Source organism: Nothobranchius furzeri, chromosome 12 (assembly GCF_043380555.1).
Source record: "Nothobranchius furzeri strain GRZ-AD chromosome 12, NfurGRZ-RIMD1, whole genome shotgun sequence".
NCBI lineage: Eukaryota > Metazoa > Chordata > Actinopteri > Cyprinodontiformes > Nothobranchiidae > Nothobranchius > Nothobranchius furzeri.
In genome coordinates this window covers 33,243,015-33,265,000 of record NC_091752.1, presented here as the reverse complement: position 1 = coordinate 33,265,000, position 21,986 = coordinate 33,243,015, and the positions used below count along the sequence as shown (strand labels likewise).

Below are 21,986 nucleotides of genomic sequence, written 5' to 3'. Positions count from 1 at the left end.
CAGAAAACGAGTAAATCTCGTTATTAGGAGTTCAAGTGAATTTCTGTGAATGCACTCGCCGAGCGCGCACGCTCGCCCGTGCGCAGCTGACAGGTGAAAGCTCTGGTGATTGATGCCAGCTAAGATGCGTTCCCCCTGTCGTGTTCCACAGAGCGAACGCTGTTATGCAAAGCACACTTTGTTATTGTGTGCGGCTCCGAGTCCGTGAAGCGCACCTCTGGATAACTTTCGGAGGATTACGCGAGGCAGGCAGATGTTGTACAGAATAAAATCTAAGATCGTGGAATAATTAATAAAATATATTTCACGGCTTTGAAGCCTCCCCCTCTTTCAGCCCTCCTCGTGAGCTCCAGTCTAACCGTTCCCGCAGTTACTCTTCGTTGGCGCGCTCGCCTGATGCGCAGCGCCTCCCCAACTGTTCCCTCACTTTGACAAATTCTTGGTCGTGAGCTGGACTGCTGAAGGACTTTGTATCTGACAAAGATGACCCGCTGAATGTTGCTGAATTTAAAAACAGTTCTGCCGCGCTAAATATTTTCTTCCAGTCGCAAACTGTCCGGTTGGGGAGCGCGCCATGGCACTTTGGCCATTTTGGAGCTTTTTTCTTTTGTCTTGCGTGCTGCTTTACCCCTTTCACCCCGAGTTTGGAGTTCAATCGGAGATAACTTTTTCCAGATCAATCAACAGATTTTATCGCCTGGATGCAGCGCCGCTGGGGGCGAACGTGGCTGGAAAATCATCGGGGATCACAGTGGCGCTTAATGTCAACGATAATGAAGTTTTAAACAGGTTGGAAATGGAAGAAACCGTCACTTCAAAACCGAGCAGTGGACAGCAGGAGGATAAAACACTGAGCAGAAATGAGACTCCAGCGGGAATCAGAGCAAACTCCAACGATGTTAAAATCCCTCATAAAAAGTATGAAAACACCGAAGAAGAGCGAGATGGAACGGGTTTAATGTCAAAACGTCTTTCTGTCAGGGGAAAAAAGGTTAAAAGGAGCGTTGGAGCGTCATACAAGGAAAACGGGGATAGGAGTACAAGTGGAGAGGCGCAGTCGCCGGAGAGGTTCGTGGACACTGCTCAAGGTGTTTCCAAGTCCAGACCAGAGTACCGACGCCCTGGGGAGGAAGCCAGAGGGTCAAACCCAAGGCAAAGTGAGCCACACCTGGACACTTCTACCTTTGCGCTGTCGGGAGACTCGGCTCACAATCAGGCGATGGTGCACTGGTCCGGGCACAACAGCAGCGTGAGTTCAATGTTTGCACAAAAACACAGTAATGGATCCTTAGGGTATACACGGGACTGAAAAGCTCCACACAATCATTTTATCACTGTGTACGTTATTAGATTGCAATTAAAGTATTTATAAACACAGTACCAAATATTTACGCACGGCTTTTTACGCACGCATGAGGAAAATAAATCCACCCAAACATATAAACCCAAGTTGTCTTTAATCTTACTAAAAATGAGCAGTTTTTACACAATTCTACTCTTTTATGTTCCAGTGGAGCAGTCCTGCACGCCTGTTTGCGCGCTTGCCTGCAGGTGAATGTGCACTCTTGTATTCCTCCAAACTGCTAATCTCATCAAATTAATATTGGTAGTTGACCTTGCACTTATTTGACACGCAATAAGCCGTGGGTGGGTGCAGCAATCACAACACATTCATTATTTATGAAACAAAAAGAAATTCAAGTATGTCCCCCAGGAAGGTGGCAACAATTAAAAAGTTATGCCCAACCCGGACTCTAATGAAACGCCATGTGACCTTTCAGCACATACTTGTGTTACTGACATTTAACTTCAAGTTTCCAAAGTAAATGTGGTGTTGCCTCGTGACTGATGTTAGAATAAACCCATGATTTATGCATTTAAGTCGAGCTCACATTTGCACTAAAACACTGATTTATGCATCCACATTACCTCCCCACCCTTCACTGCACACACACATCTCCCACCTCACCCACTCCACACACCTTCACAAGGATACAGCAAGAGAGATTTTTATCTGAATATACAGCATGCAAACATGTTTTCAAGCCTCAGAAATTATCAGGCACAAAGATCTTCCAAACAGCCTCGGACAAAAGAAAAGAGCTTCTCTCCATTTTATTTATTTATTTATTTATTTATTTTACTTCAGGTGACTTGGACCACTTTGTGGAGAAACAAATGTGTAGCAGAATCCGCTCTCTGACCCAGCAAAGCCGCAGAAATGAATATATATCCAGATCAATCCGACTGCTTTATTTTTTCTGTTTTATAAAGTGTTTAATTGCTTTTCTGCCTCTTCTGTTTTATGATGCACATAAAAATGTTAGAGGCATCCCTTTCGGATATGGCGCGCTGGTTAAGATACGCACTTCATAAAGTCTCACATGTGAGATGCATTATAAAATATGTGGTTGGTTTAAGATGTCTTTGCCACTGATAGCCTTTTGTGCAGCAGAACACCATTCACTGGATCCTCTGTGATGGGCTTGTCTCTGCAGCCAGTCAACATTTGAGATTTATTTAGTCCAGACTCCAGTCTGTGGTCCCAAAAGTCCAAGTAAAGCCGCAGAGCCTAAATTTATGGGGTTTTATGACTAGATGTTAGAGCTCAGGCTATATTAGATGTAAATGACTGATAATAAATTCAATCTTAAAGGGACATTTGAAGGGAAATTACTTCAGTCCTGTGGTCTAGGGTAGTTCTATCACATTTTCACTTCAAGACATTGCCTGTGATTTGGCCAATATGTCAAATCCCACCAGAAGAAAAATGAGAAAGATGTCGAAGGTGATGGTGGAAAGTGCCAGCGGGGGATCTTCGGAGTTCAGATTTGAAAAAGAATTTCATCTTCAAAAACCCCAAATCTGTCCACGAAACAGTCTTTCAACTATCATTTGATTTCTGGGATTGTCTTAGACATCAAAGCCTGCAGCCACAGCCCCTGGTCTCTGACTTTAGGAGAGATAACATTGATTGGACTTGACGATGGGAATAAAGAAGACACCCCACAAATTCCCTTTTAACTTCATGCTTCTTAAGTGCATGTCGTATTGATTGGCAGTGCATGTTTCTTGCTACTTAAATCTGAATGTGTATGAGGGGATGTGAGTGATTTAAAATCATGATTTCTACAGATTCCACCTTAAATGTAGAAATGTGAAAACTAAAAATGAATCGATATTCATCTTTTTTTCCTGATGCATGAGCCCAAGCTGTGTTGTGGCCATGTTGGTAAACAGCCATTGCAGCACATGCTAGACTTTGGTGATGCAGAGCCCCTCTTCTCAAAGGCAGACGTCAGCATGCACACAAGCTGACGATGTGGCTGGTATTGGCATCCAAATGATTTTAGGCTCCTGATTGACCAATTTTTGCAAGCTGCTCGCTGACAGTTGATCAAACCAGGCCAATGTGTTCAAACCAAGAACGATAATGAGCATCTTTATCGACTACACATCACTGGAGCTTCTGCTCTGTATGTCAATGTAAACAACGTTCCTATCACTTAACAATAAGGGTCTGATTATCTCCATTCTCCCAGGAAAACGTTCCTTTAGGTGGGATCGAATGTCGAAGCTGTCCTTATTTATTATTTTTTTAAATCCGTTATTTCTTTTGACGTCGTGGTACTCAAATCAAACTGTCACTTTTGTTATAATATCTTTCTGCTGTGACTGACTGAGAATCAAACTGGCCTCCTGGGTGGTGTTGTCAGAACGCTTAATCAAAACGAGGCCATTATTGTTGCACATAATCTCATTTGTATAAATAGACAATAAAAAAAGAGGAAATGACACGGCCCAGGGGGACACCTGTGTTTAAAAGCACTTCATTACATAGACAGCTATTCCATTTAATATGCCAGAAATTCATTGATCCATAAAATCAAATGGAATGGGTTCCCAACTCACAGAGGTGTTTGACTGTTACAGGATGATGAGAAGCTTCCACTGCTCAGATACAGAAAAGAGAAAAGTTTCAGTCTTCCCTTGTTTATTTGGATAAATGTCTTAGCTTTTATGTTATGTTAGCAGCTCTATGTTTTTGTTTTGCTGTGAAAACTTGGCAAAGATGTCACAAAAAAATAAGAAAACATGCTCAGTTGGAGGATTTGATAGGTAAGTTTCCAAAGCCTGAACTTTTTATAATCCTCCGGCCTCCCGCTTGCCATCCAAGGGGATTTTGATCCACGCTTTGCTTGATGAAAATCAAAAAAGGTTCATGTTCTCACCTGAGTACAAATTAGTCCCCCCCCCCCCCCCCCCCCCCCCCCCCCATGGCACGCTTTGTATTAAATCATTATGCAGCACTTCAGCCCTTTGGAGTTTTAATTTCTTCAAATTTTTATTTACTTTTTCAATCTGATGATAGTTTGCTTTTTTCTTATTTTATTTTTTAATATAACTGGTTAGTGGAGCAAAATCAAATCCATTTTTTAAGACATCCATGTCCTCAACCTGCTTGTCCCTGGAGGTCTCAGCACCTCACACTTATTCATTAATCTCGTCTGTCTGAGGCTCTCGGGGCGCACTGTCCACTGATGTGATTGTAAGATGCTGACAGAGACTGCAGCTGTGTGCTATAGGACTCACATCCATTGATTGTGACCACAGCACAGGAGGATGTGCCCTTTGTGGAGATGGTTTCTACGTTGTAGCAGGGGCTGGAACAGTTGCAATGATTAGGATTTCTGCTGTTTCAGACAGGATATTATGGTTTATTAACCCTCTGGAGGCAGGCGTTGCAGAATTGCAACAGTTAAAACCTACCTACCTGGTTACTCCACATACGTATTTCATGAGGATTTTTTAACTCAGAAGTACCCCTGAAGGACTTAGTTGGTCGTCCTTTTATCAAAACCTATTTTGAGCCTGACAGGGTTAAAGGTTTGTAGTTCACACTCAAAAAATTATTCTTGGCCCTAGTAAATACTAGTTACATGTTTTATGTAAAATTTAACACAAAAATACTATAAAATCACAACTGTTATTTATCTAAATGGTTAAACTAACTAACTAACCAACTAAGTCTAAACATAAAGTAAGAATGTTTAATAAAACCTACTTCATTTAATTCAATTTTTAGGACTTTAAAATAATTTGCTAGGTGGTAGCAAATCCCCAGTTCATTTGGTCGGGCAGAAGAAACAAGAAGGAAACTGTACAACTGTTATTAATTATAATATTTAAAGCTGCTATAGCAAATCTACAGCCTCGTCAGCCATGGCAATGCTTCCTTATGGGAAGCAAAGGGCCTGGTAACGCTCCCATTCAAATAACCCCACCCCACCCCCTAACCAAGCCAATCAGAGCTGAGCAGCATATGTCACGTACCGCGATGCTCGGTTTCTCACAAACAACAAAGATGGCGTTTGAATCAGAGTTCGCTGCAACTCTTTCCTCTGTTCTAAATGGCTTGGACGTGTTTTAAAACCACAACAAGTAGAAGTGCTGAAAGACTTTCTTCTAGAGAAAGATGTATGCGCCGTTGCCAGATGACATTTTTGACTACAGCTCAAAAACTACAACAACGTGTGATATGGTTGTCCTTTCTGCCTTTTTTCTGATTGGTTATTTTTGAGCTGGCTAGTCCCGCCGCTCATGGTGATCTCTGACTCTGAGTATCCAGACTCGTCCTGTTATTGGTGGAGGTTATTAGACAAATACGAGACATTTATTTCTAATCTCCATAATAGATTTATAGCTATGCTAAGTTAGAACGTTGTTGAGAGTCATGAACAATGTTTTAAGCAATTGTTTTTACATCTAATGAAATTACATAAAGTCAATTTTTTGGCCAACCCTTGTTTCTGTGCACCTGCTTTTGTTTCTTAATGCTAAAGCAGCCAAAAATGTTTCTGTTCTCTATTACAAGTCTAGTTTGTGACTCTGTTACTTGTGGTTTAGCAACACAGGATAAAACTGCAGTTAACATGTCTACTAGAATAAAAAAAAGAAATATATATATATATATATATATATATATATATATATATATATATATATATATATATATATATATATATATATACACACACACACACACACACACACACACACACACACACACACACACATATGGATGGATGGATGGATGGATGGATGGATAGATAGATAGATAGATAGATAGATAGATAGATAGATAGATAGATAGATAGATAGATGATAGATAGATAGATAGATAGATAGATAGATAGATAGATAGATAGATAGATAGATAGATAGATAGATAGATAGATAGATAGATGATAGATAGATAGATAGATAGATAGATAGATAGATAGATAGATAGATAGATAGATAGATAGATAGATAGATAGATAGATAGATGATAGATAGATAGATAGATAGATAGATAGATAGATAGATAGATAGATAGATAGATAGATAGATAGATAGATAGATAGATAGATAGATAGATAGATAGATAGATAGGTATGTATGTATGTATGTATGTTTCTTTTGGGCCATTCCGATCTGTACCGGGTAGCCCCAGTTGGCCCCAGCCTGGCCCAGTTGATTCCACACATCCTCACCTTAAGCCCATGTGGGCTGATTCTACCCACCAATCAGAGGCTTGCTCTAATGGAAGGTGTGAATTTGCTGTCAGCAGTGGGTGTGTTGGCCCTGGTCGGCCTGAAGCAGACCCCCTCGAGAAGAGGGCTGAGAATGAGCCTTGGTTGGCCCGGAAAAATACCAGGCCACCCAGATATGTAAACAACCTACGCTACCCGGTCCGGGCCGACCCGGTACAGATGGGAATGGCCCATTTGATTCTCAGTCAGCCGAAGCAGCTCTCAAAGGCATGTAGGTCAGTTATGGTTATGTAAAAAAGCAGCCTTGTTCATTGAATTGACCAGTTAGTTTAAGTTATTTTATTTATTTAACCGTTGTTAACCAGGTAAGTCGATTAAGAACTCATTCTCATTTACGACGGTCTGGCCAAGAGGCAGCAGCAACAGACATATAATTACATTTACACCAAAGAAAAACGTACAAGATAAAAATAAGATAACAGTTAAGACACAAAGACAATGGACTGTTCTCATATACAATATGTACAACCAATAAAAACAGACTTAAACAGTCTTTAAGTAGAAGCAGGCACATTGATCAATAATAATTACAAGCCAAGAGTTAAGGCAAATGCAGCATAAATTATTGTTTTTGTCATGATTCATTCAGATAAATGTTTTTGTTTGTTAATTTGGTTGTGTGAAAAATAATAATGCATTTATACAATAGAAACAAGCAAACTAAATTTGTGTTTTTACAAAATAATGTTTGCCTCTGGTTACCACAAGACATATTCAGATATATTAATTGTTTTTCATTTCTTTCAGGCAGCTGCCCCCCTCTGTTTAACTGCGCTCCTGAGTAGACATGTTCCATCACGCTCTTTGCGCTCCTCTGATCGGGGCCTGCTCGCTGTCCCTGGTACTAGGTTTTGGGCTCGTGGGGCTTTCCCAGCTTTAGCTCAATCACTCTGGAACCAGCTGCCACTCTCAACTAGTCCGTCTCTATCGCTGCCGGTTTTTAAGAGTCGTCTTAAAATTCTTTTTTTCACTTGGCGTTCCCTGATTATGTTTAAGATTGGCCCTCATTTGCCTGTTGCCTTTTCTATGTATTTTTTCTGTGTTTTATCATGTTTTTGTATAATATTCATTGTACGGGGTTGTAGTTTTTTATGTGCTGTGTCCAGTGCCAGTGATTGATTGATTGATCTCCTGGAGGTCATTGTTTTGTGGATCTGAGATTTATATATTTTTTTCTATTCTTGTCGTTAGTTAAACGAATCATATGGAAGAAGAATCTCTTTACACTTGGTTATCACAGCAGAATAATTATGCAAGTTCTTGATGTAATTCTCGTTTTAGGACAGTCTTGAACAGGTCATATTATGCAAAACTCACCTTTGCCATGCCATGTGGGTTTATGACATCACAAACTGGATAGTGGAGAATAGAAACACTTCTCATCTGGAGGAGCAATGGCTCTACTCTGAGACCCTTCTGAATATCACAGCCTCTCATAGCAGCCCGAGTAGGGGATAGGTGGGCGTGGCCAATAATAGCCCCTTTTCTTAAAATGACAAAGCCATGAATCAACTCGTTCTGGGAAGTTCTGTTATGGTTGCAGCGTGGTCAGAACCCAAAAGCAGGTGAAAAATCTCTGGGAGGCTGCCAAAAAAGGTTAAATCTTTTCTTTAGTAGTGAGTTTGGGAACAAGGGGGGACAGTTGGCATGAACAGCAAGAGGAACAGCAACATGTGAAAAAGCTAAGAAAACAGAGCATGCAGGGTTTAATTACACAAAGGCAAAATGAGGCAGCTGGGTAGAAACATTCAGGGGCAGGTGACGATAATTAACAGGACTTGGGAAGAATAATCCCTCCTGGGTTGCACCAGATCCCCAAACTAGAAACTAAAAAAACAGCAAAGGAACTGGCGCAGAGGGCAAAGTACAAAAACAGTGCAACACAAGTGGAAGGGAGGGGCACAACAACCAGAAATACAGAGAAAACCAAAGTTTCGACAGCTACGCAGTCACAAAGGGCTCCAGGGGCCTTGGGGGCCGCGAGGCATTCTTCAATCTATTCTGTGTCTGCCACTAGGTATCTTTTTTTTGAGAGGGCAAGGGCAGTGCTGCTGTTGACAACTTTACAAAAACTAACGTCCTGACCAATCACACACTTGCGGTCTCCGACACTTTCGATGGATATTTAAAAGTTTGAGCATGTCTTCATCACCCTCTGTGAGCCCGTCGGAGAGCACTTGCACCGACGCATAATGGCGTTGCGTGTTTCCGTACAGACGCAGACTGAGAAGTATAAATTAGGCTTTAGTCACAACTAGCTTCTTTATACAAAAGTGTTGATTGATTAATAATAGAGATAAGAAAAATTTTATTCACTGAAATATCACATTGTTATGATACTCGATCAATATTTAAAAGCAGATTATTGATTTTTTTCTAAAACAATTTACACGGAAACATTTAGTTTCGTTTGTGTGGTGCAACTCAAACTCCAGCTGCTAGGTGGCAGCAGTTTTTATCACCTTCGTTATGTTGAAACAATGAGCTCTCACAATAAAACTGGATGTGTTTGGGAAGCGTCTGGTCTGAGTTTTCCAGTTAACCTCAGTGTGAATAATTGCAAATATTATCAGACTTTTTGTTTCACTATATATCATTTTGTCTTCTCTTTACCAGATTCTTTAAAATACACACACCTAATTAATTAATTGATTATTGATCATAGCCCATAATTCTTCAAGGGTTCGTTTCAACCTAAATCATGATTTATCTTTTGACTTGAGTAACTGTTAGGGCTTTAGCCTTTAACCAACTGCCCAAACCGACTAAAATTAAGAAACTACATCCAAACCCTTTAGTTCTTTTGTTGCTGGTGCGCTTTCCTAGGACTCATCCTTGATGACAGGAAGACGCTCGACCTTCAGCTTCATCAGCAGCAAACAAACATTTATTGGTGGGTAGATGGGTTGGCTTTTAAACATCCACTTTCACTTGAGAGCACCGTCTATGGCTGCTGCAGTAAATGATTGTTTTCATCCTTTTTGTTACGTTTGACTTCCTGTAAGCCCTGCAGTCGTCTCATTGTTTTCTCCAAACTCGTTTTAAAAATACATATTTGTTCATAAAAGCATTTGAGATTAAAAAGCTAAAAAGCTAAAAAAGTCTTGTTTTGATGGTGCAAATAATAAATGTGTTGTTTCTGGAAACCTAAAATGACCATTTTAATTATAGGACGTTGAATTTTGTTATTTCTGTTGAGGACTACACCAAGACTTGATTTGTGGATTTCTTCAGTGAGTTGAAGCACTTCTCTCAGAAACGTACCAACAACTCTCTTCAGAATCTTAATATCTAAGGTTATGATACCTGTTGCTCATGACTGAAATGGGTGGGTAGAGACTTCAGTCTTTACCTCAGTTCTGATATGTTGTTTTCTTGCAGTGACAAGATGGACTTAGAGATGGACCAGCAGATAGGAACCCCATCTTCAGTGGTGAGGGCATTTTTCTGTAGCTTAGAAATCTAGACAAACTGTAGCAGTAGCTAAAACTTTTGCAGGTTCGTCAAGCCGTGCCCGTGCTCCATTGTAGCTTCAACAGGTCTACCATTGGTCTGTTTTTGGTTGGGCCAATTGTAGAACTCTACGTTTGTAGAGAGATGTTGGGCACCACAGTCGCAACGGAGTAAAATCTTGGAAAAGGTTGTGACTAAACAACTTACAGCTGCTCTTGACGAACATAACATATGTGATAGTTTCTACTCAGGTTTTCGCAGAGCTAACTCTACTGAAACAGCTCTTCTTAGGGTCTCGAATGACATTCTGACTCACAGTGATGCAGGGGACTGTTCTGTTCTGGTCCTGCTGGACCTGACTGCAGCCTTTGACACTATTGACCATCACCTGCTACTGGAGAGGCCGAGAATCTGGGTAGGACTATCAGGATCTGCTCTGGAGTGGTTATCCTCCGGTCTGTCTGAGCATTTCTTCTCTGTGGCAGTCTCCAAGTTTAGGTCTTCCACCACATCCCTCACCCATGGTGTCCCACAAGGTTTTGTGTTGTGGCCCCTACTCTTCCTCCTCTATCTGCTTCCTCTTCAGCACATCCTGAGGTCCTTTAAGGGAATCTCCTACCATCTTTATGCAGATGACATCCAACTGTACATCTCCTTTAAGCCCCATGAGATGTCTAAGCTGCAGATGTTACACACCTGCTTAGAATCTATTAAAACCTGGATGGCTGGGAACTTTCTACAGCTGAATGAAGATAAAACTGAGCTCCTCATCAGTGCCCCAGTCAAGCTGGTTCCCAAAGTCAGAGACTCTCTTGGTAAGCTTTCTTCTCACACCAAACCCTCTGCCAGGAATCTTGGTGCAACCTTTGACCCAGCTCTCATCCTGGATTCTCATGTTAGTTCTCTTGTTTGCTCTTCCTTCATCCATCTTGCTAAGCTGAGTCCCATTCTGTCTCGCTCTGAACTTGAGACTGTTATGTACACCTTCATCTCCTCACGCTTAGACTACTGCAACTCTCTTTTCACGTGTCTGAGCAAAACCTCCCTGAACCATCTACAGGTGGTTCAGAATGCCTGTGCTCGGCTTCTGACCAAGTCCTCCAAACACACCCACATCACCCCGCTTCTCCTCCAGCTTCACTGGCTGCCAGTCAACTCCAGGGTTCATTTCAAGATCCTGGTTCTGGTCTATAGGGCCTTACATGGACAAGCACCATCTTACATTGGTGATCTTCTCAGTCCCTACACCCCCAGCAGGTCCCTGAGGTTTAGTGACCAAAGTCTACTGGTTGTGCAGCACCAGGCTGAAGACCAAAGGTGACAGATCATTTACTGCTGTGGCCCCCAGACTCTGGAACTCTCTCCCCCTGAACCTGAGATCAGTGGGCTCAGTGGTCTCCTTTAAAATGCAACTGAAAACTCCCCTGTTCAAGCTGGATTTTGCATGGCCTTCATCACCACCCTCTCCTTGTTCTGCTCTTATTCTGCCTTTCCCGGGATCCATTGATTTCCCTCTTTCCTAATCATTTTCTCTCTATCTTTACTTACATTTTTATCACAATTTTTACTTTTGTCATTTTAAACATGTTATCGAATCATTTAAAAAAATCTGTAGTACTTTTTGAATTTTTTGCTTTTGTGAAGATCATTGCGATTTTTATCTTGAGAGGCGCTATTTTAAAGATTGTTTTTTCTTGTCTTTCTTTCTTAAAACAACAATGATGGTGCTGACTCAGGAATGGCGCTCGTTTGAAACAGCTTTGGCAACGACTGTGGACGGTTTAGACTTAGACTTTTCTTTGAGACATGAGTAGATGGATACTTTCTCTTCTTAACTACTTGTTTAGGGTGTATGGCGGATTGCCCCGTAGACTGATATCTGTTGCTATGAGTACAACACATTGTTTGTTCCTCTGATTGGTTCTATCACTGTTCTATTAGTTCTAGCAAATATTTAGAGAGATTTTGAAATACAACCGTAGGTCCTGACCCATGACTAACCTCTATTTATGGGTTGTGGCCAGAGTTTGTATTTACAAGGGTTGCCAGTCTAATTTTTCCTTTTTGTTGTAGTAAAAAAATTGGCTTGTGGTTAACTGATCCACCTCTGTGAGTAAGAGAAGTGGATCAGGCACCGGATGTCACCTGCACCTTGGTCTGGGAGGAGACCTGCTAAATGGACACAGAGCATGCTGAATGAATTATATATATTCCCTCTGGCCTGGGAGCACCTTGGGCTACCCCAGGAGGTGGTGAGATGGGGATGTCTGGATTTTCCTCCTGAACCAAACCCTACAAAAACAGGGGAAATGGCTGGATAGAACATGTTTGAGAGTTGGTCTGACACATGCTACCTGGATCCAAGCCTCTAAAAGAAGTAATCTTATCTTAACTAATTCAGTGTTCACAAATCTATTTGACACCTTTAACACTAATAACATCAAATATTTATTTGACTTGCTTTAATTTCAGTTTTCACCTCTAATTTGTTACACATCCAGTATTGAGACACTCACCTCAGCATTTCTCATAGTTGCTTTAAATACTTGAGCATTTTTTAATTTATGATTAATTATGACTGCAAACCCAGTCTGTTTGCAGTTACAAAATAATTTCAGTCAGCCTTTTTAGCAGAAAACATTCGTAGTTTAGATCTTTGAGTAAGTAATCTTTCCTTTAGTTAACATTTCACGCCAGGCTGCTCCCATAATCATTGTTAGGTTAGAGCCAAGACTGTGGTCACAGTTGGACTTGGCCATCTGTTTTAGACAGGGATCACTAACTGCTACAAAAAGATTTTATACATACACATAGATAGTCTTTTAAAAATAACTTTTTAAAGTTTGTTTTTCCATTTTAATTTTAATTGCCTTTATTATAGAACGTGTAATGGCCTTATCCCCCTTTTGCTGCAGAAATAATTCAGTGAACTCCCAGTTTTTACTCCTTAAAAGACATGTGTGTGTGCCCTTTTTTCATGAATCATTTGTGCTTGGGGACCATAATGCATCCCAACAACATATCCTCTCAGCACTTCCTCAGCACTTCCAATTTAGTTTTTGCTCACAAAGTGCATTTTAAGCAGCAAATACAGTTTCACATTCAAGCACACCGACACTGCTTGATTTTCCTTCTGCCTCTCTACCGGTCTCTCAGTTTGACACACTCTCACACACACACACATACACACACTTTTATGTTTCGCATTTAATCAAAGAGACAAAGCGGGCGCAGAATCGTATCTGGCAGTTTTGCATGTGATTAATTAGTTTAATAACTGTCGCAGTGAGGAAGACACATAGTATATCTGTGATTGGTTTATGAAAACAAATTTATGCATTTTCTGATTAGAAAAATCATAAAATTGAAATTCAAATTGGGCGACGGCTTTATTACCCATCAAAGACAGAAGAGTCTGGATGCACTGTGCCACTTCAGGAGACGTTTTTGTGCCTAAAGGTCATGGCTGATTTAGTGTTTTTGTTTTTTATTTCCTGATGTCAGGCAAACAAAGCGACCCTGGTTCAGTAGCACTCTGTGCCTTGAAGCAGCATCCTGCCTGAAGCAACACAGCAGCCACTATCATGTTTAAAGATGACTGTGATTGTTCAGGTGGCAGTCAGCTTAACTAACGATTTGACTCGACAGTTTACAGTGACAGGAATGTATTAGCTGCATGGGGGAAAAGAGCTTTTCCTAGCAAGCAGCAAAAAAAAAAAAAGATCCACCTAAAGTGCCACACACACTGTGTAATCAATAGAGATGATGGAAACCTTCCATACAAAAATGGCACGTTTAGAAAACAGAATGCTAACTCATTGGGCGTCCTGGAACAAATCCTTTAAAGTAACTGGTTGATTTTTCTGTGGAAAAACAAGCAGTTTACTGTCAAAGAGGCTGTCTAAAGAGGCAAAATACACTGGATCAAATTTAGCAGAAATACATAAAAACCCTTGCAGGAGTGAGACAGCAAAACATCACATTAAAAAACATATAAAGTGTTACAAACATCACTTATATGCTCCAGCTCTAGTGCTTTTAAAAATGTGGCGCTGCTAAAGACGCTGTTAATGCTGTGACTACTTAGTGAAATGTGGAACATTGCTGCAGTTTTTTTCTACTTTTGGGGGAGGATTAAGAATGGCTCTGGGACTCGTTCAGGAACTTCTGAGCATTAAACACTTAATGGCCTGCTTTTCTGGAACGTTTGTAGGGATCAATTTGTGCCTCAATAATGTTCAAAAGTAAAACACGCAAGTCAGGCACCAGTGGACAATTAAAGTACAGAGCAAGCATAATAATGCACAATGACTTTTCTAAGCAGATAGATAGATAGATAGATAGATAGATAGATAGATAGATAGATAGATAGATAGATAGATAGATAGATAGATAGATAGATAGATAGATAGATAGATAGATAGATAGATAGATAGATAGATAGATAGATAGATAGATGGACGGACGGACGGACGGACGGACGGACGGACGGACAGACAGACAGATAGATAATTATTTGGATGTGTCATGTATAAAGACTGTAAAGTGTAACTAGCTTAATGTGGCTCAATAGCTGGTCTCTTAAATGGAAAGAGATTAAGGATTAAAGAAACAAACAAACAAAAAACTCATTCACTGATTCAGTCACTGAAATAAAGCTGAAAAAATTAAATATTTCCCCCATTAGGGCTGAAAATATTGTAGTCTATTTGAATTTCTCCATTCAGTTCAAATTCACCGGTGCAACACTCATGAAATTACTTCAAATAAGCAAAGATTTTTCATTCAAGCCTTCAAAATTAAAAACAGCACATAAATAAATTGACCAATAGAGAAACTCTGGTTATTTAATCAGCTCCTTGTACAGATTGATCTCTGGGTGAAGTGTGTTTTGGTCGGCGTCATAATAAATGCCAGCGAGGGACCGTTATTGTCATATTATCTTCATTCTCTTGAAATTAAGCTGAGTTTGGAGGAGTGGATATGTTGGTCACGAGTAATTGCCCTACTGAAACCACTTATTAAAATTTTGCTGGAATCTCCAACTGCACAAACAACATGGACTCTGGTTAATAAAGCATAGTTTGTTTGTTTTATTGAGATATGTTATTTTTACTTGAACAATCCCTCAGACCCCACCTTTCTCTGTGGCCAGTATATCACACTTGCAACTTCAGTGTGGCAGCCGCCTCCTGTTGGACTTGGAGCTGACATATCTGGCACTGCAGTCTGCTTCCAGCACATTTCCTGCATGTTTTAGATCATGAACACAGCTTATTTGTTTAATTTAGTGAGAAATTGCTTCTAGTAATGGCTGAGGAGACATTTCAACTGTTATTTTGTTAGACTGATATGTTAAAAAGAAGACCGCACAGCGAGGAGAAAAGTTTTGCTTTTGGTCCTACTAAACGGACACTAGGGGGTGCTAAAGCAAGCCAAAACTCTCAAGTGTGCCTTTAATTATTGATATGGAGCATACAGTGGAATGCAAAAGTTTTGGGCAGCCTTGTTCATCTTCATGATTTTCCTGTATAAATTGTTGGTTGTTAGAATAAAAAAATGCCAGTTAAATATATCATATAGGAGACACACACAGTGATATTTGAGAAGTGAAACTACGTTTGCAGGATTTACAAATGGTGTGCAATAATTTTTTAAACAAAATGAGTCTGGATTCTGGCTGAAGGTACTTTGGACCATTCTTATTTACAAACTTTCTCTAGTTCATTCAGGACTGACGTCTTCTGAGCATGGACAGCTCTCTTTAATTCACACCACAGATTCTCAATAATAATCAGGTCTGGGGACTGAGATGGCCATTCTAGGACGTTCTACTTGTTCCTCTGCATGAATGCCTTAGTAGATGTTGAGCAGTGTTTGGGGTCATTGTCTTGTTGAAAGATCCAGCCCTGGTGCAGCTTCAACTTTGTCTTATTCCTGGACATTGGTCTCCAGAATCTGGTGATATTGAGTGGAATCCATGCGTCCCTCAACTTTAACAAGATACCCAGTCCCTGCACTAGCCACACAGCCCCACAGCATGATGGAACCACCACCATGCTTTACTGTAAGTATCAGGTGTTGTGTTCTTTTTGCTCCATGCATACGGTCCCTTGTTATGCCCAATTAACTTCATTTTAGTTTCATCAGTCCACAGCACCTTATTCCAAATAAAGCTGGCTTGTCCAAATGTGCTTTGGCAAACCTCAAGCAGCTCTATTTGTGCTGTGGGTGGAGAAAAGGCTTCCTCTGCATCACTCTCACATACAGCATCTCCTTGTGTAAAGTGCACCGAATAGTTGAACAATGCACAATGACTCCATCTGCAGCAAGATGATGCTGTAGGTCTTTGGTCTGTGGGTTGACTGATTGTTCTCACCATTCTTCACTTCTGTTTATCTGAGATTTTTATTGTTCTGCCACTTTGAGCCTCAACTTGAACTGTGCCTGTGGTCTTCCATTTCCTCAATATGTTTCTAACTGTGGAAACAGAAGCTGAAATCTCTGAGACAGATTTCTGTATCCTTCCCCTAAATCATGATGGTGAACAGTCTGAGAGATGTTTTGAGACCCCTATGTTGCTATTCATCAGATAATTTTTAAGTGGAGGGAAACTTACAGCTGGCCCCTTAAATACTCATCATCAGAATCACTTGTGTATGGAGGTCAAGGGTCACCGAGCTTACCAAACCTATTTTGAGTTCCAATAATTAGTTCTAAATGTTTTGGAATGATGGTTTTGTAGGGATTTTATTGTTAAAACATAATCTTGTGGTTAAACAACTCAAATCTATTGCAAGGCTGGTACATTTAGTGTAAATGTAAAATAGGAGACAAATTTCAGCAGTCATTTAAACATTGGTAGAGAGTCAAAAGTAGGTATTTTTTCTGCTTTTAATTAAAAGAGAAGAGCTAGATTAGCTGGGATGCTGGCCATCCTTAGCTTTTTGTTAAAGGAAGCCTCTTATAGGTGCCTCAGATGATTGAAAGACACAACAAGGAAAAAAAGTCGACCCAACGGATCAAATTAAAGTGGCCTAAGTATGCAGAAAACCACCAACAGCTGCTCACCTCCCAATGGCTTCAGTTTTTTAGAAAAAAATCCTGCAGTGATTCTGACTTTTTTTTTTTTTTTTTTTTTACCGTGTCCTGTCTGGCTGTGAAGCAAGCAGAATTGATGTCTGGATGCTGATGACAAGCCTTACAGATTTACTCTCAGGTGGAGCATCAAAGCGTTTGCTTTTAATGTCACGCCTGATACTTAAAACTTTATTGTTGTTGAATGCTTTGTAATTCCGACCAGACACGGAGACAGAGGTGAAAGAGAAAGGAAAAGAAAAGGTGGGGAGAGAGGGAGGGGTTTCCACAAAAATAAACAATGAACAAGAGTCTGCTTCTAGACCTGCAGAAAAAAACAAAAAAAAAAGCAAAAAGACAAAAAAAAAGGCGCACAACAACAAGATCTAGCTATCACTGCGTCAACTTGATGAAAAAATATATAATCAACATTGCTTAACTGAAGAATCATGATAATAAATCACAGTGCATTAAGTGCCCCCCATAGTCTTAAGACCTGTGTTTAACGTGCCCAAGCCCATACTTTTGAGAGCACCATGTGAGCACCTGTGTGTACACGCGCTTGTTTATTTAAGGTTTCTCTATAGGAGTGTCCAACAGAGAGTGTGAGGGACCACAGATCCGCCCCCCAAAGATGTGCAGGGGACGGGGGGAGCTCCAAGTCCCAGAGTTCCAGGCGCTGCCCCAGAACACAGGAACCCCAAGGAGACTGCAACCAGAAAGGCCCCCGCCCCCCTCGAGAGGCACAGAGGATCGCCCCGGGGGGCCACAACCAGCAGCCGGTAGAGTCCCGGGAGATATCAGCGGCAAGCCCACAGGCCCGCCCGCAGCCTCCCACCCCCTAGCCGGCCGAGCCCGGGACCCAGCGACCCGGGGCCCAGGGGCGACCACCCCCGCCGGGGACCCAGCAGAGCCCAGGGACCCAGACCCCACCAGGCAGCCACCGGGATCTATCAGGCAGATGCCAAAATCTTGAACCCCCAGACCCGGTTGCCACGAACACTCAGGCAGACCATGGCACAACCCCTCACACCAGGTGTGGCAGGGGGAGGGGGGACAAAGATCTATATCATCAAGAGAAGTTCCAGGAGAGGGGAGGAGTCAAAGGCCCCGCCTGACATATACAGTCATACACAAACACAGTCACACACTCCCTCCCTCATACTCACACATGCACATACAACCCAAGACTTACAAAAATGCACGTCGGACACCCACTCATGCTCCCCATACACACCCTATTCACTCTGACTTTTTACAAATGAAAAGGAAATATTGTTTATTAATGTAAATGTCATGTTTTTATAGGAAGTCATCCCAAATGAATTTCCTCTCTGTATAATAAAGTGTGCAGATATGTGTCTGGAGACTGAGGGACAAAGAGCGATTATGTGAGATGGATTTACCTCATGATCTGAGCCTTACAGCATTTTTTTCCTGGAGGGCTTCACTTCCAAAATCTCACTTTGGACCATGGACCGCCTTTGGCTCCGGCTCAGACACCCCGGGCAGAACCGAGCCATTAAAAGCCAAAGCTGTGAGAAAAAAGAGGAGACTTGAAGAAATGTTAAAACGGCATCAGATTGCACAAAGTTCTCCAAATTGGAAATGTTGAAACTTATCCCAAACCTGCTCTTTTTAATTTCTATTAACTTTTTTCCCCTCGCAATGGTTTACTCATCTAAAGCTGCGTAAAAACACTAAAATAATCATAAAAATTACAAAAGGGAAATAATATGAAGCTTAAAATGCAGCTAATTACATCTAAATTGTGAGAAGTGTGACTAAAACTTTTATGGAAACATTTAAATGACTTTTTAAATTTGCCATCTAATTTGTCCTTGAATTGTGACGTTGTTGTTTTCCACCTTTTAAAGGGAAAAGCACAGTTCATTGTGCCGTGACAGCATTAGAAGACAGGGAGGAAAAATAAGTGCACTTTCTGCTGCTGGTCCATTAAACATAGTTCTTTGTACGGTTTACCCCAAGCTTTCATTAAAAAATGAAGCAGGACAATCACTATTTTTCTCCCACTAAGGGCAGTTTATTGTCTATTCTTGTTAAAGGAAGAAAAGCTCAACATGCCCACAAGATCTCCTCACAATATAGTTGTAGCTGAAATGAAACCCATTTCATTAATTTCCCCCCATAATGGACTGAATTGATTGTTGAAGCCTCTCAAGCTTGAAGCGTTTGGGTTATACGACCAAAGCTCAGGAGTCGGGTGGATAAGCAAACATACAGATAGATGACTAATGCACAAGGTACATTTTGCAGGGGTTTACTTGATGAAAGCAGCATCCCCAGAGTACGTTTGCGCCCACAAAAGTACAAACAATCCATTTAGTCCACAGATAAGATGAGGACAGGGTAAGACCTTTCTTCGACCGCACTGTTTCTCCTGAAAGACATTTGTCTCCCTGCTAAGTGATCTGCTTTGGAAGGTTTCTCACAGAGCCACAATCAAGGTGGTTTTTATTTTTTTTATTACCTTTAATTTATTTTTTCCCCCTCCACCCTTTTGCAGTGCCTCTTAATTCTTCCGTCGCTTTTGTGTCTCATGTATGCAAATCTGCAAGGAATGCTGTATTTCTTCACTCTGCAGGTGGTTGCATCAGGTAATTTCTAATGGATGCATGAATATATTAATCATAAATCTAAGAAAGATAAGAAGGATGACATTTCATGACTACTTTATTGGATGTCTTGTGACCTATTGGTATTGAGCAAATAGTTGAACAGTAGATTTTAAATGGGTCTACTCACATCTCCTAAAACACCAAATTTTCACCTTCCCAACATAAAAAAGTTATTGTTTTAACAAGTTTGCTAAGTGGTGATTGTAGACCTGGAAACACAAAGAAACTGTAGGGTTTCTCCTGGTTTGTGTATTTTTTTCTTTAATTGAACTTTAGAATCTAATCACAAGAAACAAACTGGACAGAGTTTAGGTTTTGCATGTGATTGTTGAGGTTTGAAAGTGAGGTGAACAGAATCGTGTTATTGTGCTGTTTTATTATTGGTATGTGATTTTTTTTCTTGTTTAATAACCATCACAGTAGAAATTGTTTTCTTTTTTTATTTATTTTTGGCCATCATCCTTCTTACAAACTTCTGTTTGGTGGAGAGTCATTTTTCAGCTGTTATGAATTTGTGTCAATGATAAAAGAGACGTCTGCATAAAAACTGTAGAGCTGCATAAAAACTGTTGAGCTGAATAAATACCTTTGGCACATCGTGGTGCTTGTCTGGAACTGTACACAGCCGCTTCACACTCGGCTGTGAACCGCTCCTGCAAAAGCTGGAGATCACGGTCTGATGAAGTAAACAACAACTTCATCTGCAAAAAGCAGAGACCACAGGCGACCAAAACGAATCCTCTCAACACCTTGGATGCACCTAGAAATTATGTCAATAAAAGTTATGAATGGAATCAGTGACAAAGGGCAGCCTGGGTGGAGTCCAGCCCTCACCGGGAACAAGCCTGACTTACTACCGGTAATGCAGACCAAGCTCTGACACTGGTCATGCAGGGACCTAGCACCCCGTATCAGAGAGTCTAGTACTCCAGGACTCCCCCAAGGGTATAGAGCTGAGATCGAGAAGATCAAATGTGAGACCGTTAGGCAGTTTGGTGCCCTCTCTGCAGTGATGTGGGTGTTGAACCAGTCTGTTGTGGTGAACAGAGTTCTGAGCCGGAAATCAAAGCTCTCGATTTACCGTTCGATCTGCGTTCCAGCACTCAACTATGGTAACAAGCTTTATGTAGTGACCAAAAAAATGCGATTTTGGATACAAGCGGCCTTTGGAGATAGGATGAGAAGCTCTGTCATCCGGGATGGGCTTGGCGTGCCAGTTGAGGTGGCTCAGGCATCTGGTTAGGATACCTCCTGGATGCCTCCATGGTGAGATTTTCTGGGTACGTCTAACTGGGAGGAGACCTAAAGGTTTACTCAGGACACGCTGGAGGCCGGTTGGCAAGGGAATGCCTTGGGATTCCCTGGAGGAGCTGGCCCAAGCTGCTGGGCTATAGATGATAGATAGATAGATAGATAGATAGATAGATAGATAGATAGATAGATAGATAGATAGATAGATAGATAGATAGATAGATAGATAGATAGATAGATAGATAGATAGATAGATAGATAGATAGATAGATAGATAGATAGATAGATAGATAGATAGATAGATAGATAGATAGATGATAGATAGATAGATAGATGATAGATAGATAGATGATAGATAGATAGATAGATAGATAGATAGATAGATAGATAGATAGATAGATAGATAGATAGATAGATAGATAGATAGATAGATAGATAGATAGATAGATAGATAGATAGATAGATAGATAGATAGATGATAGATAGATAGATAGATAGATAGATAGATAGATAGATAGATAGATAGATAGATAGATAGATAGATAGATAGATAGATAGATAGATAGATAGATAGATAGATGATAGAATACTTTATTAATCTCTAGAAGGGCAATTCAAATGTCAAAAATAACTTGAGAAATGTTTAGATCCAACTACTTTTATCTAATTCACTGTTAGCATTGTTAGCTCAATGTTAGCATCTTTAGAACAAAAGATATTTGACTTTGTTTGCTTTGGGTTTGCTTCTTCTACTGGCTTCCATTCGGTCCACAACTTTGCTGATCTTTGCCAGCTGGCATCCAGTAATGCCAGTGTTGTGTTTGCCAGCACAGACTTAACAACCCTGTGGGCTCACATACAGTAAGATTGGCTCTGGAACCAGGAAGTATGGAGACCCTATTGTGCACAATGACCATGTCCCTTTGCATCTTTTTTAAAAGGAGAAAAACTGACAAGTGAGAGAGACTTC

The 21,986-nt window shown here is 40.8% G+C and overlaps 1 protein-coding gene across 1 annotated transcript in view; it reads left to right on the top strand.

The window, feature by feature from the left end:
- Positions 1 to 207: 207 nt before the first annotated feature.
- The window catches only part of sorcs3b (sortilin related VPS10 domain containing receptor 3b), a 79,286-nt gene continuing 57,507 nt past the window's right edge, over positions 208 to 21,986 (top strand). Inside the window, exon 1 of the mRNA XM_015944880.3 lies at positions 208 to 1,249. Coding sequence (XP_015800366.3) covers positions 575 to 1,249 — 675 coding nt within the window. The 5' untranslated portion in view covers positions 208 to 574. The remainder of the gene's footprint in view (positions 1,250 to 21,986) is intronic.